Source organism: Tachysurus vachellii, chromosome 1 (genome assembly GCF_030014155.1).
Source record: "Tachysurus vachellii isolate PV-2020 chromosome 1, HZAU_Pvac_v1, whole genome shotgun sequence".
NCBI lineage: Eukaryota > Metazoa > Chordata > Actinopteri > Siluriformes > Bagridae > Tachysurus > Tachysurus vachellii.
In genome coordinates this window covers 25,111,311-25,132,753 of record NC_083460.1, presented here as the reverse complement: position 1 = coordinate 25,132,753, position 21,443 = coordinate 25,111,311, and the positions used below count along the sequence as shown (strand labels likewise).

At 36.9% G+C, this 21,443-nt stretch overlaps 4 protein-coding genes across 4 annotated transcripts in view; 3 read left to right on the top strand and 1 right to left on the bottom strand.

Annotated features, from left to right (window-relative positions):
- Positions 1-665: 665 nt before the first annotated feature.
- Positions 666-2,753, top strand: larp6b (La ribonucleoprotein 6, translational regulator b). The gene is made up of 3 exons (XM_060864462.1): positions 666-949; positions 1,086-1,299; positions 1,566-2,753. Exons 1-3 carry the CDS (start codon positions 855-857, stop codon positions 2,673-2,675), a joined length of 1,419 nt encoding a protein of 472 aa, XP_060720445.1. The 5' UTR covers positions 666-854; the 3' UTR covers positions 2,676-2,753.
- Positions 2,754-3,044: 291 nt separating this feature from the next.
- vmac (vimentin type intermediate filament associated coiled-coil protein) lies at positions 3,045-5,679 on the bottom strand. The gene is made up of 3 exons (XM_060864449.1): positions 5,305-5,679; positions 4,943-5,143; positions 3,045-4,271 (listed from the first exon to the last, which is right to left on the bottom strand). Exons 2-3 carry the CDS (start codon positions 5,131-5,133, stop codon positions 3,917-3,919), a joined length of 546 nt encoding a protein of 181 aa, XP_060720432.1. The 5' UTR covers positions 5,134-5,143; positions 5,305-5,679; the 3' UTR covers positions 3,045-3,916.
- A 1,374-nt stretch (positions 5,680-7,053) lies between these two features.
- Positions 7,054-9,194, top strand: ndufa11 (NADH:ubiquinone oxidoreductase subunit A11). Its single transcript, XM_060864435.1, has 4 exons — positions 7,054-7,206; positions 8,032-8,124; positions 8,771-8,893; positions 9,016-9,194. The coding sequence occupies exons 1-4, from the start codon at positions 7,128-7,130 to the stop codon at positions 9,126-9,128; spliced, it is 408 nt and encodes a 135-aa protein (XP_060720418.1). The 5' UTR covers positions 7,054-7,127; the 3' UTR covers positions 9,129-9,194.
- Positions 9,195-17,914: 8,720 nt separating this feature from the next.
- The window catches only part of nrtn (neurturin), a 14,079-nt gene continuing 10,550 nt past the window's right edge, over positions 17,915-21,443 (top strand). Inside the window, exon 1 of the mRNA XM_060879458.1 lies at positions 17,915-18,725. The gene's annotated coding sequence lies outside the window, so the exon portion shown is untranslated. The remainder of the gene's footprint in view (positions 18,726-21,443) is intronic.

The following is a 21,443-nucleotide window of genomic DNA, read 5'->3' as shown; positions in this document are numbered from 1 at the left end:
ATGGGATAAAAACGACACCTCCAATAACCACTGACAAAAACACATTACTATATTAGGCCTGAATGATGTATTTAGAAACGTGCAAAGGATTGCATGCATTTAAATGTAGCCTACTTTAATCTATTAGGCTTCTGTAGCTGTACGTGATGAAAATTAACCTGTTCACTTTTTTTTACCCTTTCACTATACTGTGTTTGTGAACGAGTCGGCTCCTTGAGTCGGTTCTTTTAGGGTTCAGCTATAGGGTGCGATAGCTGCTATTCCATCAGAATAGATAGAAGTAAATCTTTTTAATAAAGCATATGCGTGCTTGTTGACATTTGTAGAGCATTGCTGATTTAAAGAAAGAGACATGTTTCAATACAGAAAATAAAGTGTGCACAATGCAAAGTGATGTTATTTTGCTCATTTTAATTTAGAATACAATTTAAATGAATAAATTCAGCCTAAAGTAGATGAACAAAGACGAACAATCACCGGACATAATATCGCAAAATTTTACTCTGTATAGGAGTCAACTCGGAGCCGAGAGTTCAGACAAATGATCCGACTCACTGAAAAGAGCCGAATTCCCAGAACCACTTACCGTCGCTCTGTGTATCGCCCAATAGGCGCTTTTTAGCAATTCTGACGTAGGCACATTTAAAGATCTAACGCGCTTCACCTGGCTTCAGGTTTCCTGCTGAGAGACAGGAGAAGCAGCCAGAGGAGGCAAGCTAGAAAAGTCATCTGTGCTTACTTCAGCATCAGTTAATAGTTAAACCTGTTGCAACCAAATCTCAAATCTTTGATAGGCCGCTTGTTTTTTGTGTCAAAAACTTGTATTATGAATGAAAATCTCCTGAGACTTTAGTATGTCTTCCCCTGACAGCTTTCATTGTAAAGACAGTGTGCTCTTGAAAGGTTTATCCTACTACACTGACGATGGGTTATGTGATAGTTTGGAGGGGTAAGGCATCAATTTATTGATATTATGTAATACTTATGTTCTTTAGCAATTTTGATGGTAAGGTTTTGTTAAATAATAAACATAGATACCAACCAATTGGTGTGTATTCAATCCACAAATGAACATTGGGTTGCAGGAGCTCTGTCGAACTGACTGATGTGTTTGAAGACGAAGGGTGTGAGGGTGAGGTTTGGACTCCACCACCAACCGAACTGACGTGCAAAATAGCTGCCCAGCTTGAGAACTACCTCTCAGATGAGAATCTTGAGGCGGATGCTTTCCTGTTAAAACATGTCCAGAGAAACAAGATGGGTTATGTCAGCCTGAAGTTGTTGACCTCATTCAAAAAGGTGAGTCTGAATCATTAAGGCCTGTAGGAAAACAATAACTAATAGTACCCTCAAATATTTTAGGTAGAACTTAATTGCAGTGTGTTTGTTTATTAGTCATGGTTCCAAGTTAAAACTCTTCAAAGGAAGTTAAGAGCCCATGAGGTACCTTTTTTACCTTTTAGACGATGTAGCAAATCATGCTGACTGGACTTTCCCTATTCTCTATGACAAGAATTAGTGGCAACCTTCTCAGCAAGCTTGATTCACCTTCCTACTTTTGGCAGATACGAGATCTGACGCGTGATTGGCGCACTACTCTGGCTGCTGCCCAAACTTCTCAGCACCTGGAGGTGAATGAGATGGGAAACAAGGTACGACGGAGAACACCAATCCCTGACCACCTGCTCTGCCTCCCTACTACTAAGCTGCTGCTTGTCTGGAACTTCCTGGCCGGTGCTGGTTCTACCAAATTCGAGGAAAGTGGGTCATCTAGATCTGATCAGCAAGGGATCATGGAGACTGCTATGTACATGTTTGGTTCACATGGTGCAATCACTTCTCTTCGTATACTCCGCCCAGGAAAAGAAATTCCTGCTGAGCTTAAACGCTATGCGAAAAAACATAATGAGCTTGGGCGAAAACTTTGTGCTGTCATTGAATATGAGTACTTGGATGGTGTGCGCAAGGCATATGATATTCTGAAAGCCCAGGAGCAGGCGCAAGGTGGGAAAGGTATCCATGTTGTACTCCTTGGGAGCCAGGGAACACGGAAGCAAGGGAGCAGTCAGGGCCGAGCAGAGTTGGAGTCAGAGGAGAACGTCGATAATGACTGCAATACAAGGAGAAACCGGAAGTCCAAAAAGCACTTCTACTGCCTGGAAGATTCAGTTTTGTACAGTTCCTCAGAGTCGGACTTCACTCCAGCCTCACCACGTCCTAACCGTAGAGTTTCGCGTCCTCAGGCTCAGTATGGTAGTCCCCTGGCCATCCCACGAATTTCCACTTCCCATTCTGACCCTTATCGAAACCCTCTGAACAGCCCGGTAGGCAGTCCTCTCTTGCCACACAAGCTTTTTCCTGGAGGTCATGCTGCTTCACCACTAGCCACTTCTCCATTAAGCAGTACTCCAACTTCCACCTGTTATTCCTCATACCATAGAAGCAATTGCTCAGGGGATTTCTTGCAGGATTGCACTGGGTATGGAGGGAGTCCATGGGTCCAACGGCGCAAAAATGCTGCACAGGCTTTTTATCCAGAGAAAGGTTGCCCATTGCCCTCAGAACCGATAAAGGGAGCTATCAGTTTGCTAGTGGTGCGCCAGCCATTGGGCCCTGATGGTACTAAAGGTTTCCACAACTGCATTGGTAGAGGGAAGGTACTGCTGCCACACTGATGCCCTGGTGGATCTCCGAAATGAGTTTGCAGGGTGATATCCAGTGCAAAATGTTTTTTTTTATAAGTGTTTCAATAAATAATATTGTCAGTACTTTGTCCATGATTTAAAAAAAAAAACAAAAAGTCCCTTTAGGGTAATTTTGTTTTTTGTATTAAATGAAAAAATAAAGGTTATCTTGTAATTGGTAGGTGGTGTGAAATAATTATTTAAAACATCACTTGACTACGTTCTGAACATTACCAGAAATAGTTTCATATAACACATTTAGCTTTGATTTTGGTACAAAAATCTATATATGGTGACTTATACTTCTTAACACCACAAAGAATGTCTGGTTTACCAAAAATAGCACTGGATAAGCTAATATAGATTAGCAAAATAGTTTATTAATGTAGAATAAATAATTCCATAGACCAAATGATCACATCTGAGGCACCAATCAACTCTGTAGAAAATAAAAAGGTAACACACACATGCCCTGATACACAAGCACTGTGCCATGATGCAGTAGCACACTTCACCATTGCATAAAACAGTAAGATATTTTAACAGTTTCTTTTTCTAGCTGTAATGTTCCAGATAGGACAGTTGATGACTAGAATATGTGCAACAGTTACCCACTTGAATAAGACGACAAAACATCCAACAAGCCGATAAACTGGAACCATTCTTTTTTTCTCGCCAAATAATGCTTGCGTTGCATAATTGCATTAAATTAATTTATATTTGGATGTGACCTGAAAATTAATGCTACTAAGGGGATGACAAAGGAATAACAACTAAATTAAGAAAAGAACATTTACAAATTGTGATGTTACTGGCAACTAATACATACATACAATTTTTTGTTTGAATGACCCAACTCAATGTATGCTTTTGTCTAAAAATGTACAAGGATGAGGCTTCTCATTTTCTTGCCTCACTGAATGATGGTTAAGACAAAAAAAAAAAAAAGATTGACCTTGCATGTTTAAAGTCATTTTATGGTGGTCAAATTCCAAAATGAAAAAGTTTAGAAATAAGTGGATATGGGGTTAAAACCTTTTTGAATTATTGTCTTAGGCCATTACATTTAATCCAACGTTACTGCAATAACGTAACCGGAACAGCTTGCAGAATCATACCCAGACATTCGGATGGAAAGTATTAGTAAAATCTGGGTCTCATAGTGGACAAAGTTCCACATTTGCTCTACCAAAGATACAGACTAGAGAAACATAATAGATGGATTCTTCATCTCATACTGTTGTTCCAAACATCACGCCCTCTAGCTCTGGATCATCCATGTCATCCTCACTGAGTGAAAAGTCTTTGTGATTGGAGATGCCACAGGGGCTGCAGTTGGACTCTCCATCCGTGAGTGAAGTGTCTGCTGTAGCATTTACCAAGTCAATAACAGGCCCCATTCTCTCAACCTCAGCCATCTGGGCCAGCATGCTGTCTAAAAGAGGACGGCTTTTGCAGATGTTGTCTAACAGCTGGCAGCGGTGCTGCAACTGCCCAATCAGAGAATCTTTCTCCTTCACCATGTGCTGAAGTTTCTGAATTGATTCCTCTGACTGACAAAGCTTCTGATGGAGGTAGGAAATCTCCCTTGAAAAATAGAATGGAAAAAAGGCTACTTGATTACAATGGCGAAATATCAATTAACACCAACAAAATGTGATTACAATACTAAATACTTGCTAATATCACACAAACACATATATAAACCTTTGCCATAAAAAAGGTTTTGTGTCTTAACTGTAACTCTTAATACAGGTTGGTTGCTAACAGAGCAAAATGGTTATGACACGTTGATACATTGTGATTAGAGATCATTAATATTAAAAGGAAGGATCTCATGAAAGCTGGTGACGTCCAGTGAAATGAGCAACAGCCATCTTTGGTTACCAGTTGTGGTCATGTCCAGTAATGTGAATGTAAAGTTGAGAAAAGTGAACTTAATGTAGATCTGGAGTGACTCGATGTAGAATGAGAGTGAAGTGACAGTAGAGCTCACACTGTTTCTCCTTCATATGACATGATGCATATATACACTGAATATATATTCAAACGCCGAATGGTCAACCTTATTACTATGGCAACCAATAGTAGGACACGAACACCTACTGACGACTTCATAGTACAAATAAATATATAATGTGTGTGAACGTATAATTAGTAAAAAAAAAAAAAAACAAATGATAGTAAATTCTTCCCCATTAATAGAGCTCCAAGATCACTGCAGGCATTATGATATGCACTGGATATTTGTCGTTTACCTGTCCTTGTTCTCCGTTATTTCCTGTGTAGATGTCCTGAGTTGTTCGTCTTTTCTGATCAGACTCTCAGCCTGTTCCCTCAACGTGTTCTCAGCTGCCTCGAGTTTCTGCTCCAGGTCTGCGACTCGTCTGTGCAGAGCTGCAAGATGCGCGTTTGCCTCCCTTATTTGTACCGGTGATGGAGACGACATGTCAACAAACCTGTCAGGACGTATTAACAGAATTTATATCACTCGATCAGCATGAATTATAGACGTGACTGGCCGGCAGGAGCGCATACACATACATCATCAGTGATGCAGGTCTCGGTTGTTGACAGATGGTAGCTAGCTGTCTATCCTTTAACCTATATAAGTACTTACCCGTTTCAGTCCTCCCGATTAGCAGCCTGCTGTTAGCTGAGTCACATGCACAAGAGCTGTCCGAGCAATTGCTTCAGCTTCATTGGCACTAAGCGGTGACTTTAGCATAGCAAGCCTAGCTAACTAATAGCTACCTATATTTTAGCCTTTCAGTCTCGTCTTGAAGCATTGATGCTACTAATAAACGTTACAGCATCACCTCCTGTCTATTCGCAAGCCTTGGCGACGAGAAGACTATTCTACAAATACTAAATGTTATTGTACAATCTTTTAAAATAACTGACAATAATATAGCTTGCTATTGTGCTGCTCTTATTTTTCACTCTCACAATCGTTAGCTTCGGCAACTTCGCAAAAAGCTATTGATGTGTCGTTTGACGAGTCAACTCTTTGAACAGGATCTTTAATATGATCGTAGTGAGCCGATTCGCACATATGTGCAGTTTTTTCCCATTTACTCGTGTAGTGTATGCATTTAAGAAAAAATGGACACATCACCTCTATTCATACTTAATAACTGCTGCATTCGTGTGACATGTGGTGTTGCTTTTGATAATTAAATATGTTTTTCGTTTCTTTGTCTGTCTAAACAGCAGTCCCCTTCATGTATGTATATTGAAAGCGGTTAGTGTTTTTGACATCCACAATCCAAAGATCTATCTATCTATCTATCTATCTATCTATCTATCTATCTATCTATCTATCTATCTATTTTTTTTTTTTTTGGATCATGGCAAAAACACCGCTTCCATGCCGAAAGAGTCGGCTCTTATTCATCTTATCTGATGAACTGAATGATTTACTGACTCACTGATTTGATTCACTGAAAGCCAATCAACCTGTGGGTGCTCCGCCCCGGAAGTAAAGGGCCAAAAGCCCAGCTAAATAAGTACATAAAATAAAAAATAATAAAATAAAAATAATTGTAATAAATAATAATAAAATAAAAAAGAGAGAGAGATTAATTTTCCACAGTGTCCAGGTTTTTTTTTTTAATTTTTCCTTTTATTTAGTATATGAATTTTTCCTGTCAGGTATTTCAGAATTGTGTATGTAATTATGCACATTATAGGTTTACTATGGGAAGCAGCAGGAGCTATTCTCTTTTTATAAACAAAATACTCTTTTTCCCAAAAACTTAAAAATATACATAATATAGATTGTATAGCTCTGTTGAGGACAATAAATTTGGGGTTGTTGAGGAATTACTAAGGAGTTACATAACATTTATTCAGTAGATTGTCTTTGGGGGTATTTATATATAAAAAAAAAAAATCACTCAGTAATCTGGATACTTATTAAATATTACTGATTTACCTTGAGTGATCATTTTAAAAACCACTTTTAATAAACACACAGTTCTTTAAACTAACCTGTTATTTATTCTCTCACCCAATGGGTGTCATTGACACGCCTGTTATAAAGAGGTGAAATTAAAGGACAAGCCACTTATTAGAAGATATATAAGTTATATTTTGGATGGGTACTTTAAGTTTCTTGGGGAAATGCAGATGAATGTTTGTTGTATTTTCTGTCTATATGAGTATCATGTTTTCCTTGCATGCAATAAATAAACGAAATAAAGGAAAGATGCAATGTCATGCAAAAGTGTAGAGAAAAGAATAGCTACAATTTAAAAAGGAACAGTGATCAGCAGAAGAAGAGGAAATCTTTTTATAGCCACAAATAACCACATGCTGTTACCAAAGTGTCCTAAAGAGGGCGCTAATACCAAAACTAAAAGAAGGATCACCCAGTATTGCGCTGTCTTCTCGTACTCCTGAAGTCTCGCGAGAGTTCAATGTGCCCTTGTTTCGTCCACAATGGGTTACTGGGACCTCGAAGAGGGGAAAGATTGTGTGGAGAAAACATGGATTACCACCAAGCTGGGCACCGCTCTTGGTGAGCACCTTGGATATCTTTGCTGCTGTGTTTTAGTTGTTTTCCTTTTCATAACTGGGGTCTAGTGGAACGGAGAGCTCTAGCTAGCGTTAGCATGTTAGCAACCTAGCTAACCAGATAACTAGCTAGCCTACTCTTCATAGCCTACTCTTAATATCAGAACTGATGTTATATTTGAGTTAAATAACGCTTATGTACAGCCCGTGTTTTTCTATGTAAATCCCCAACATACTCATCTATACATTTGTCATGTCCAGAAACATTCTCCTCTTTTACTCCTATTGTTAAACCCCAAACTAGTTCCTCTATCTGTTAACTGCATCATTACCTTTAATCTCTCTTACACCTGTGTTTTAGCCTAAAACCCACTCCTATATCTCTTACTTAACCCTAGATTTCTTTATCTTTTACACTTGACTTTAAACCCAAACTTTACTTCTCTATCTTTAAACTTTACCTTTCTCCTTGATCCATTACTCTCATGAAAAGCCAGGTTTCTCTGTTTAAGTGGCCTAGAAAATATCTGCACTGTATTTAAAAATTATGCCCTTTCAGACATTCTGTTCAATGGCTAATAAAGCACAGTGACCCACCCTGGTAGTCTTCCATATATAAATATGAATGCAAGCAATGCATGCAAGTGGGTATTGTACATAAAATAACCACATATATAATTGCATATTAGAGCAATAAACATAAACCGGTTAAAGTTTATTACAGCAAATCAGTTTGAGGTTCGGCAAAAAAAAGGTTGCTTTACAATAGTTCGTCTTTTATTTCAAATGAATGTTTTAAATGATTGTATAATAATTGTTTTTTCTTCAGGGCTGGTTGGCTCAGCATATCATATTGTGCTTGTCCAGCCAGAAACCTCACTTGAGGCATTGACCAGGGCAGCAAATGGCACAGTCACAATGGGTAAGTAATGTACAATTTAAATTGAAATTATATTTTCTGCAGTTTTAATGTGGCTTTGTCACTCTTTACCAGTCTTTGCATTTAGATCTTATGCATGATGGCTAAACTGTCCCCTTTCGGGTTGAACTATGATCAGTGAAATTGAGAGGTTTTAACAATATGTCAGTATTTAGCAGGGCATTGGTCAAAATTGGAATATCAGATTAAGATTTAGTATTAAATATGCATTTTATGATCATTCATTTAGCCTATGCTTGTATAGATGGACTTATAACTCTGCACAGATTGCCAGTTATTACTGTATCATTATGTGCAGTAAATAATTTACAGTTTGTATGTTGACATCATACTATGTGCAATTTTCAGTTGCTATCAGCACTAGAAAGAATTTAGCAGTGTGTTTACTTCAACCTTGATATATTTTCTGCAGCCATCACAAAAGTTTACGTATGTGGAATTAAATTTGGTGAAAAATGAATGTTGCAATTGGAAGATCGAAGAACTACACTGGAGCCGTATATATATATGACAAAGAGATTTGTTTAAACCTCGTGCTTGCAACAGAAGAAATGTAAACACAGAACAAAGAGCTTTAGTGGTGCTTAAATTGAACTGAGTCTTTGTGACCTGTTTGTGAAATTTTTAGCATCTCTGGGAGCTATATTCGGAATCACTACTTGCCTGAGTGCGCATGTGAGAGATGCACCTGATGATCCCACCAACTACTTCATCGGTGGATGTGCATCAGGAGCCTTTCTTGGGGCTCGAAGTGAGTAAATCAAAGATATTGTTTATTTAAGAGACATGGTCTTTGTTTATGATGTCTGGTAAGAGTAAGATAAAAAATGTGTCTAATGTGCTGTGTTTATTTTCTTCCTATCTGCTGTACAGCTCACAGTGTTATGACGGGCACAACTGCTTGTCTGGGACTGGGGATCATCGCCATGCTCACTAAAGTTGGGAAGAAAGAGGGCTGGAGGTTATACACTGAACCCAGACTGTAAAACCTTAACTATTGTTATGTTCATATTGTATATTGCTTGAATAAATCTTTATGAATGGGAAGAAAATGTGTGATGAATAATTGATTTGGCTAGTCGGGTCAATGTGGTGATTGAATTCAGAGATTATTTTAGAGAATCTATTTATTTATTTGTTTGTTTGTTTGTTTGTTTATTTATATCACAATTTTAATATGATTATTCCTGGTCTTGGCCACAAGGTGGAGATGTTCATCAACACTGATGCATACTTCTTTTTAACCTGCAGAGTGCACATTTCAGTGCATACATTTTCAACAGTAAAAGAACAGCTGTGCATTCAAGTATATAGTATAAAACCCATCACTTTATCTTCGTATGCTTTGTTAAGGACAATGGACTGGAAGTTTGTGAGTTTAAATCCCAAGACTGACACAGCTCAAGGGAGTTTTAGCCCTGTGCACGTACACAGGAAATGAAAAATTAAATTAAATTAAATCTGCCAAATCTTAAATCTAAATGTAAAGCTTAAGGGTTCTGTGATTCCATCATGTTATAAGGTTATTTACATTTTAACGCCTAAGTCTAATCCTACAATCATTCCATGCATATGAACACATTCATTTCAGGGTGGTCTGGCGTGCACTTGGTCTTGCATTTGCTGAAAACTTGGACCGCTCTACTGCTTCCAAGCAGCTCTCTTCAGATCTCTGCTCTGAACAGAGCCTCGGCTCTATTATCAGCCGGTTCAAGAAATTGCCAAGGTGCTAGATTTTTATTGCCATGCCATTGAACTCACTAGACCATATTTACAGGCAATTACTGCAACATTTACAGAGAATTAATTGAACGCAAGAAACAGCTGCTAGCTGTTTACATTGCTTCCTCAGCTGCAGTAGGAGGGCCGAATTGTAGAGATGACTTGTCTCTTATGGCTTTTCTGTGTAGAACAACATACAGCTGAGGTGATGCAACATAAGTTGAACTTCTTGGAGAAACGCAGTAATTCATTGTGATGGTGATGATTAATCATAGGTTTCATTTCATGAACATACAGTATCTGCAAATCAGCTTTCAGTGAGCTGCTTACCAAATCTATTATACAAGTTTCATTTTTTATAATATAATGGTTTTTGGTCCATTTAGGATGAATAGGTCAATTCTTTTTGGTCTAAATTATGACTTCTTTAACCAGTGTTAAAATATTTAATGTCACTGATTAGAAGTAATGTGAAAGGAAATAAATGAAGTCTGTCACAGTTTATAAGAAATAAAGTGCTGATATTTATATGGCCTATCTGTCCAAATCAGGGATTTATATTGTGTTGGCCTCTTCCTGGGAACAACTGGAGGTTTATAATGAAATATCGCCCATGATATGAATCTGTTTTTAGTTTTTCCACCGAAGCCTCATTTAATAAATGATGAGTTGAAACAGGTGTGTTTGCGCTGGAAAATATCTCCAAACTGTTTTGGACTCTGAGCTGTGCATGGCTGTATTAAATGTTCTGTCTGGCTGTCTGTGTAGACATCCTGTCAACATTTTCCTGAAGTTGCTGTAGTCTCAATGAAATATGATTCAGTTGAGCAAATTCAATTGGTTTTGGATTGGAAAAAAAAGGTGTAAGGCCTCGTAATTCTTCTCAGAATTTTTTTCATAATTCTTAGAAAAAAAATCTTGTACCCTGGTCTTTGTATCGTTCTGGATGAATCTCTTAAAGTTTTTATGTATTACCTTTTCTTCAGGTACCTCTTTATCCTGATTGGGGTCACGGTAGATCCACAGCCAATATATATCATTAACACTGGCCACAACGCAGAAGAAATCAGCAGTCCATCACTGGGTGCCTTATCCATACATGTTTACACCGGTGGGTAATTTATGACATACAACAGTCCACCTAGGAACATGTTTTTGGACAATCAGACGAATATGGACATGTAGAGATCATGCAGCATAGTCAGAAACCTGAGCTCTGGATTGAACCTAGGAACTGTGAGGTTGTGATGCTGCCCACAGCACCACCTTACAGCCCAAAGCTAAGAATTATTAACCCTGATTATTCTGAGTGTATTGTATAAACATAATAATGTGTGAGCTATAAAAAAAGCTTATTTAAAACCTCCCTTCCTTGGGAGGTTCTACTTCTGATAAACCCTGTATTGTTGATCCCCGTGTTGATCTCTCTCTCTAACCTTTATTTTTTTCAATTGGAGAAGTAAAATGTCTTCTAATATAAAAAATGTTCAGATAAATCTGGAAGGAAGCTTTGCCTCACAGCCTACATTGAGTTTCTTTCAGTCTTTGAATCTCCATTTTGCTAAGGAGTCCTGACGTATTGGCTTCTGTATAAAATAATCAGCTGACTTTTGTACATCGTATCGATCCTGTAGCGTGACTCCTGACTTCTCCCATTCTAATGAGTCGGCAGCTATAATGCAGCTGATGTGGACTTTCTCCTTGACTTACTTCCTTAATTGATTAGCTGTTTCGACTTGCTTTCACAAGTAAGCATAGGAAGCCACAGTGCTAGTTGCAGTGTTAGTCCTGTTATTTATTATGACTGCTGGTAAACGTTGTGCTAGTCGTTGATTAGCTTATAGCGTTATATCAGATTGTAATGTGTGTATGGCAGAAAATAAAACTCTCTTATATCGTATGGTTAGAGATCAACAAGCCTGGATAACTTAAGCAAAGCTTTTAATCTAAAGAGGGTATGGAAATCTAAATATAATTAGCATTGATTCACATTGTGTTTTTGAATGAATAACATGAAATCACATTCATTTAGAGGGGGTTGGGCATAAAAACTAATTCGTGTTCAGCTTCACAATCCCCTTGAGAGTTTGCAAGTGCACCTCCACTCTCTTTATTGTATCCCCCCATCTGAACAAATGCTTCTAGGAATAAATTCAATATCATTGTTTGTTCTAAGGTGTTTTGTATATCACACAGCACTCTAAAAATCCACTCAGAAAAACCTTTTACACCTCTGTCTTGAACACAAAAAACATGCATTACATAACACACCTGACAATCATACACAACAGATCTGCAGAACAAATTGTTCTGCAGATCTGTTGTGTATGATTGTCAGGTGTAGTAAACAACATTAAAGGTTACATTGTTCTGAACAATGTAACCTTTAATATTGTTTACTACACAGATGCACTGGTTTCTATAAAGTAATGGATGAGATTAACTTGGTGATTTTGATGCATTTACTAAGGTCTTCTAGAAATGTAAACAATTTGTAAGAATAACTTTCTGTATGTAAGTCAGACTTACACCAGTGCTAACAAGTGTAACATAGATATTTACATTCATATTAAATTCTATTTAGAATACATATTCCTACTAATCATTATATAATTATAAAAAAAAATGATGCCCATGTTTAAATGAATCTTTGGCTGGGAAGCATTTCTTATACAAGCAGTGGCAAGTGAAAATTAAGGCATGCGATTGAGCTTAAACTTCCAAACCCACGAGAATCCCACCACTGAATAATTTACACAGTGCTGAGCCACGGGAATCCAATACACTGCAGCCAAACTTCTCACACACCGAGATCTGGCCACTTGCAAAATCAGTCTTACACACATCCTGACACATGCAAAAAAATAATAAAGTGGAATGCAGAAAAATAGTCAGCAGAAAATAGTTAAAAGGAACAGTGCAGACCTTCATGAGTGATAATATGCTGTTTGAAAGGCCTGTCTTCACAGACAAGGTGGAACATTGTGTAGTAGCCCATAAGCTGTCCCAGAGGAAAACTTCCACTTCATCCATGTCCCTTCACAGTGGTATGTCATTTGAGGAGAGATGATGACAGATGCACACTTTATGCTTTGCCTTTTCTTCTAATTGATTTATGTGAGTGTCCCATTGTAGACTAAATCTCAGGCCAGGTTATTGCAATAGTGCTGAAAAATGTGTTAAAAAATGTATTCATGTGTTTTTAGGCTAGTTACTTAACAAAAGCCAGGGTAGTTGTAATTTCTATAAGAACATACCCTGTTTAATCCTGTATAATACTTTAAATGTGTCAAGTAGGCTGGATCAAAAGAACAAATCGGTTTAGTGACCACTAACACATCAGCAGCTCCTTTTATATGTGTTCAACATTTATCTGAATCTACACAAAGCTCATATTGGGGAATATCGATACTAATGTGAACTATTTTTTGTTATCAATAAGAAGCTGCGATTGGAGAAGTATTCACCCCTGTTGCTGTGAAAACCTTAACAACACATGATTACGAGTCCAATTTTCAGAATAATATCAATTAAGTGAAGCAAGCAACTGAGAGACTCAGGAGGAGCTTCCTCCCTCAGACCATGTCTTGACATGTCTATCTTACAAATCCCTTAGGATTCCATAAAGACACATTTCCTCCACTACATTCTGCACACTGTATTTTACTGATACTACATGTCACTCACAGGCACATTAAACATATCACTTTATCATTCTTTAATGTTGCACATTCTGAACTGTAACATTGTTTATGCGACTTCGCATTTATTTAACTTAGTGTACATTTATTTACATGTACAGTCTAGGAGGAACAAATGGGTTTTCATTTCACTGCAAGTTGAAGTATACTCTATAAAACTGTGTATGTGACAAATAAAGATCTTGAATCAAATTAGCATGTTTGGTGAGTTGCTGATATTATTGATCTGTTTCGCTTCTAAGAACAGAGACTTTGATTACGTTTCCTCCACAAAAGGTTTTTTTTTTGAGCACAGATTCTGCACTGATTAGACTAGGAACATTTATCCAAATCTATATCTATTAGCATGTCCGGATAGCTGAACTGCTGCTTAGTGACAATCTTACATTATTTAATTAAAGACATCAATATAATCTGATGAAAGTTATTCACAAACCCAGGTGCTATCCTAGCTAGCTACATAACAGCCTGCTAGTTTGCACAGGTAATCCATAGAACTCACAGCAGCTGCTTAAAAAATAAACAGAACTATAAATACAAATTATAACCAGCCTTACTTTAACTGATAATAAGCTGTTACACTTTACACATGGCTGGAATTAAGGACAGATGATGTACAGTAATATCAACATAGCTATCACCACAGTCAGCACAAAACATTTTTAACCTTAGCTACAAGAGCTAACTACTGATTTGAAAAGTTTGAAAATTAATTTCTTAAATTAGATCTCAATTATTATCATTCTACATCAAAATTGTAGCGGATTGAAATGTACTTCAGATACAACTATAGTTACAAAAGGGGCATTTTTCAAACCTAAACTCTAAGTGCTGCATTCAATAAAACATAATCTCCAAAAGTCTGCAAATGCACCAGAAAGTCAGATTGTTACCTGACTTAAAGTTACAAAATAAAGTTTGTTTAAGCTTCGCATGGCTGTGCTTGTTTTTAAAAAGCACACTTTATGCAGCAGCACTTCAGCGTCATTCCATGTGCTTCAGTGGGATTTAAAATTTATGCACACCCAGTAGGCTGTTTCAGATCAAGTTCTGCAGGATTTGTTTTATCTGATTGCATTTTTTTGTGTTGTGGTAATTTCATAGTGCCTTAACTCTCTCGCTCTCTTGCTCTCAGTCACATCACACCACACTTTTAAACTAAAAAATAGCACAGCAATAGTTGAATTATTATTGAATGCATGTAATGTGTTTTGTATGTTTGTATGTATTTTTAACGCTAAAAAAGTGCATTGTGGATGTCTTTCTAGTGTTTTATAATTGCAGTAGCAAATAAAGGCCATGCTTTAGTGTGCAATGTAACAATTGAAAGTGTTGATCACTATTTTTTAGCAGGTGATTCTTTTATTTTGTAAGAAAATGTATATGTTTTAATATGCGTGCTACACATAGTTTAAAAAAACTTATAAACTTAAAAATATAAACTTAAAATTATACTTTCATCACTTAATTTGAATGTAATTCAACTGCATTATTTACCATTGTTTGTTTTTCTATTAGAGGACCAAACCCATCACTTCAAAACCCATCACACGTAATTTCTAAGAAAGCAAACATTTACTGAGTGAGACTAATTTTATAGCATTTTATGCAAACAAATTTGGCAGAAAAGATCTGCATTTTTGCAAAATCATACACATTTAAAAATGGCATGTTAAAAGATGAGTGTAAACACAGCCAACCAAGTTCTTCTTACACACGCAGCAGATGTAAGGCCTCAGTTTCTCAGCCAAGCACAGCTGCAGGCTTTTCCTTCCTCTCAGAGATGTTTATAGTCATCATGATCTGAAGGCAGCAGTGCATTTCACAACCCACTTACCTGATCCTCGGTCTTTAGCCAAGACCTAATCAGTATTCACACAGAGAATGGTCTGGTCCCCTTACAGACTCCTGACCTTAATAACAAAAGTATAAACCTCCCCAAAACGGATCAAATGGTGCGATTGTAAGAAAATCTCTATTTTCCACACACAGCTGCCATTTTTACATTGGGATTTTCTTGCCTCAGACGTGATGTTTGGACTGCGGTTTTCATTCGTCATTTCACAAACCTCTCTCATTAGCAGAAAGCAAGGGAAGCCTTAGCGATGAATGCTATGCCAAGAGAAAAATCTCAGCCCGGATTCTGGGATTCTATTTAAATCACACAAAACAAAAATTTTCTCAGCACCCCAGTGGATTCTTATTAACCCACACTTGCAGACAGAAGTATTTGTAATATCCCTGTTGGGTCTTGCTATAATCTTCTTGTATGAGCATGAAATAAAAAGACTAGCTCTAATTATTTAGTTGAACTCAGCACTTAACGTTTAATGCTCAATTTAAATATATATGTACGTATTATAAGTTTTAAAGATGTAACACAATCTTTCTCACAGCTGTCAAGGTCATTATTATGAGACAAAAAAGAAATTTTGACGTTGCTGCCGATACATGACTCAAACCCATGCCCTGAGTGTTTTTCCATCGCTCTATGGAAACCAAACAAATGTGTTGATCCACAACTAAGTGACACCTATAATGTAGAACGGATCATCAGTTATAATTACATTCAATGTCATTCGCTTAAACACAGCTTTCATTATGTCAAAAGAGCATATTTAAAAAGTCAGTCTAAACCTGTTTGATTGATTTTTGAAAAGGTATGTTAATGATGGAGGCTGGGTGCAGATCAGATCATGCTTATATCAGACGTTGCTTTTACACATGGACACCCATGAATAAAAATCCATCCGTCCGTCCATCCATCCATCCATTCTTCACACCCATGAATGAAAATCCATCTGTGCTATCCATCCATGCATCCATTTTACCACAGGGTCTTAGTGAACCTGAAGACTATCCCAGGAGGACAGGAGGAGGAAACCCACAATGCACGGAGAGAACCACTCTCACTCCCCTAAATATAAATCTAAATATCCAAGGGCAGCTTCAGGTGTAAAACACGTCACCTTCTGCATGTCTGTGAAAATACACATGGCGTGTTTTGTAGCACGCAAGCGGAGAGAAAGTTACTCAATACAAAATCAGATGGGATTGGTCATAACCGTATATGGTGAGCCTCAGTCAGTATATTCATAAGAGAGCACCTTTATTTATTTGTCCAAATGCTATCCAAGCTTTAACCAGTGCCTGCAGGATTTCATAGACATTGCCTCAAGTCCAAGACAGAGGAAGGAATTAAATTCCCATCCCCTGCTGCACAAAATATATACAGTATGTAATGTATATATAAGTGATTTATAAATAATTTACTGTAATCTTTAACCAAAAGCACAAATTTTCTCTCCTTGACTGTTTAATATTTGGGAATCTGAAGTCTGTGGCACCTTTTCCCCATTTAACAAATTTCATTGTAAAGTCCTCATAGTACAGTATGATAAATGGGCTGATTGTTGCAAAGCGTAACTCTGAAACTGTATACAGTATAGACTATAGGTCCAAGGCTAACATAGGATATATACAGTAAAACACAAGCTGTACACAATCACGTTAGCGCATTACCTCTGATGGGGGGCTGATCATCACCTAGATTAACACTCTGAAATCACACAGTGATTTCTTAAAATGTTGTGCTATTTTCAACAGTGAACACATATCAATAATACAGATATACAAAATTATGGAGTTAACACTTTTGTACTTTTTTAGTTTAGTTTTTAGTGATGGTCGTGAGGCACAAATCAAGGTGAAATACCAGCACCATGTGTAGCTCAGTGTACACAGATCCTGTGACAAGAAACAAGAGAGCGAGAAATTTCAATTTTATTCCCGAATATTTTTTATTGACTTTGTATGCAATGTTGATGTAATCTTTATGACCCACAGAAGGGTTTGTCTGAAGGTCTCTATTCCAACTGAGCAGGAAACACACCTGATACTTGAAGTCATGAATAAATAATAATAATAAAATATAATTAAAACAAATCATTCAAGTAAAATGATGCTGGTTTCCACTGTCAAAAAAAGAAGCAGAAGAAGAAGAAGACAAAAAAAAAAATACATATTAGGAATTATAATTAGGACTAAATAAATGCATAAATTATTTATTAAAATAGTTATTAGTGAAGGACTAGGGTTAGGGTTAATGTTATAACATACATATATATATATAATGGAAAGTTGAATGGTCACAATTTTTTTTCATAGGATTTTATTTTAGTGAGCAATCTATAATTAAACTTTTTTTTTTCCTCCCCAATGTCCCAAAGGAGGAGCTTATTCATCCTGCATGTGTGTCTCTTACAACACTCCCCATAGTGTCCCCCGTTCTCCCTCCCATCTCTTCTCCTGAACCATCCCTCTGCAAGCAGCACTTCAGCATTAAACCAGCATGAGAGTCATCTTTACATACCAGTCTGTTCACTACACAAGAAACTGGTCTAGCCATGCTGCGGATAGGAAATGATTACAACCTTTCACATGGTTGTGAAGACACCTAGAAGCAGAAGATTTTTTGGGGGTGTTATTTTTAATGAGTCTTTTTAAATGACTTTTTTTAAATGAAGATTATTATAGAAGATTTTGCCGGAGAGAAACAAGTGTGCAGTCACCAGCTATTTCTTCATTTTAGTGAATCACTGAGAAGGAATTTTTGCGGAATAAACAACTTTCCCAAGGCTCTGTTTGTTTTGCTCTGTTCCCATCTTTCTGCATTGTATTTCACGTGAAGTCTGGTGAGAAATCATAAATTGTGTACATAGCATTTTAAAAAAAAAAAACTTTTGTGTTTTCTTAGACATCTTTATCACTGTTTTGGTCAGTCTTGCAAAAAAGAAAAAAAAAATTTGCCCTTTTTATTACACCATCTATCTGAAATCTACAGATTATTTATAAGTCTGACTCTTAATGTGTCAGAGAAAGATCCCAGGAGTAACAAGATGTGGATTTGGGGAGATTTTTTACACACCCTGAGCTCTTGGATGTCTGATGATCCATTGAAGCTGAAAGAATGCTGCATTTTGGGAGGCTAATGCTCTCTAGACACCTGGATGAAACCTGCACAAGACAGCAATAAACAAGGGACAAAATAACAACATTGCTCTCGAGTGTAAGAGCTGGAATATTGATTAATGCCATTTTTACCCAGAGGTCAACCAAAAACCCAGACACTCTGACAAGTCTGGATAAGCCGGGCAAACGGTAAGAACACATCCTCTTTTGCCTCCTAAGCTGGTGCTTAAGATGTCAGTTGAAGAAGAGAACAGATTTAAATTAAAATAAAGCGACTATTAAAATGATTAAAATTGCATATTGTATTCCAATAAATATTGTTGCTGACGTAAAATACAACGGAAAGTTTTGTATATGACATGCATATAAAAAAATTGTAATCTGGAGAAACGTGGCTCAGGTCCACTAAAACTTGAATCACATTGGTTCTAGATGTCAAACCTTCGGGATCTGCGTTTTGTCATTTTACTTACTGATACTATGCTGAAATTAGTGGTATAGTTTTAACCTCCGGTGAAATTCTGATGAATTCAAAAATGAAAGGAAAAAAAACACTTAAAGCTCAAAGTATTTTCTTTGTGGCTAAACAGTGGCACTCCCACTCTCACTCCCCCATGTAGATATCCAAGGGCAGCTTCAGGTGTAAAACATGTCACCTTCTGCATTTCTGCGAAAGCACACATGGCGTGTTATGTAGCATGCAGGCAGAGAGAAAGCAACTTTGTACAAAACCAGCTGGGATTAGTCATAACCCTGTGTGGTTAGCCTTACAGCCTCAGTCAGTATATTCGAAGAGAGCACCTTTATTTATTTGTCCGAATGCCAAGCTTAAACCAGTGCCGGCAGGATCTCATAGACATTGTGAATGTTGCAGCCAAAAATGCTTCAAATACTTTCTCAAATTCTTTTCCTTTTATTTGCAGAAAACTACATAAATGTATGAAAACACAAGTTTCTTCTTTTATAGTCCTACCAGTAAAGTCACATATGTGTTTACTTTCTGTGATAGCTTCAGTTGAATGTTGTGATGATGTCACATGATGCGTCTTGCCTGATATCTACAGAAAGTCTGTGGTATTTTTTGCGAAATAATAATTTTTTTTCAGCTAAAAAGTTATTGATGAATTAGGACATATATTACGTGCATGTTTTAAATTCGAATAGAAACACACTCACCAATTTAGAATTAGTTGCTCATGCTATTATCAGATCAGTTAATCATGTGGCAGCAGAGCAGTGCATAAAAACATGCGGAGCTTCAATTAATGTTCACATCATGCATCATAATTGCAAGAGTAGGAGCTCAGTGTTGTCGTATCCTTGTGGTTTGTCATGTTATGCTTCTTGAGATGCTTTTTTTGCCCACTATGTATGGAAAGAAAGTGTAAAGAGTGTTTAGTTGAGCTGTTGTATACGTCCTGTCAGCTCAAACCAGTCTGCCTTTTCTTATCTGCTGTTTTATATCAGTCAGTGTTCCAATTGTAGAACATTCTCTCATTGTTTTTTTTTTTTTTTGCTTTTTACATCACTCTACGTAAACTCTGAAATACTCAAACTAGCTCATTAATGATCGCAGTCAAAGACATCGGAATCACGTTTTTAACCCATTCTAAAGTTTGACGTGAACATTAACCGTTAATTACACAAATGGCTTAGATTGTATATCTGCAGTATATCTGTTCCTAATAAAGTGATCAGCAGGTGGATATTAAGGGATAATAATGATTGATCGTACTGAGAATATTCAGTATGAAATTTCCATCCTTAAGCGCAGATTAAAGTCCATTTCTGTTGATTCAGAAAGGATGAGTTATGGTCCTATTGAAGTGTAAAAATAAATACAAGGCTACACAGCCTAAACTCTGAGTTAATTGCTGATGACAGAACAAAGACAAAAAGATCTGTGAGATGAGATCACTAATAGCGATCACTATTCTCTACTTTGACCACCTGGCTAAAGATAGCGTGATGTCTGTCCACAGCATCAGTGTTGTATGTATTGGGCCATTGTAGATTTATCTTTTTAGATATTCCATAAAGTATATTTAAGTTAACATATTACATAAATACAATGAGTTCTAATGATAATTACTGCTTTATACTACATATCTCATGAAGGAACTATCTTGTAATGTTTGGGGTATGAGGTTAGATCATAACTATATTATGAATATATGAATAAAGGCAAATATAAAGTGTTAATGGTGCTTATATTCAATAATTAACACTTGTATGGTCTATGCCAGTACAGTAAGTTGTTATCTGTTTGCAGTGCATTAAAAAACATAGGAGTCATATCATTATATGTGCCAATCAAGAACAAAACTAATAACGCTAAGCCGATAACAAGGTGGTTGTAAATTGTAAACATTAACTTCCCAAACACTAGGAACCTGTGAATACTTCCTCACTTCCTCTTCTCAGTCCGATTAATAACAGCTTGTGTTCTAATGCAGTTTGCTGGTGCTGGAAATGAAAATAAGGATTCAAGGTTACATTAAGGTATTTCTGACTCATCGGTTTATCAACACTAAATAGAGTACAGTTCATAAATTATACATGATTTACATTCACACTTTGTTGACCTTTCCTGTGTAAAAGCAGATACTATGACAGACCAAATATAACGAGATGTAAACATCTGATATGGCAGCTGCGAAAGCAGGAAAAAAATAAACAAGGGTTTGGAACTAAACATTCATCATAAGCCCTATAAACACTAGGAGAAGTTCCCTTCACTTGGCAGACATCTGTCTAATTTCATTCACTTCCATACAGGGTTTGACTAACATCAGAATGATGATGAACACAGTCCAGGATTGGCAAAAATCCCAGAGCTACACCATGCATAATGAGCGTGAAATGAATATTATTATTGGAAAATATAATAAACTCAGAGTTTAGTGT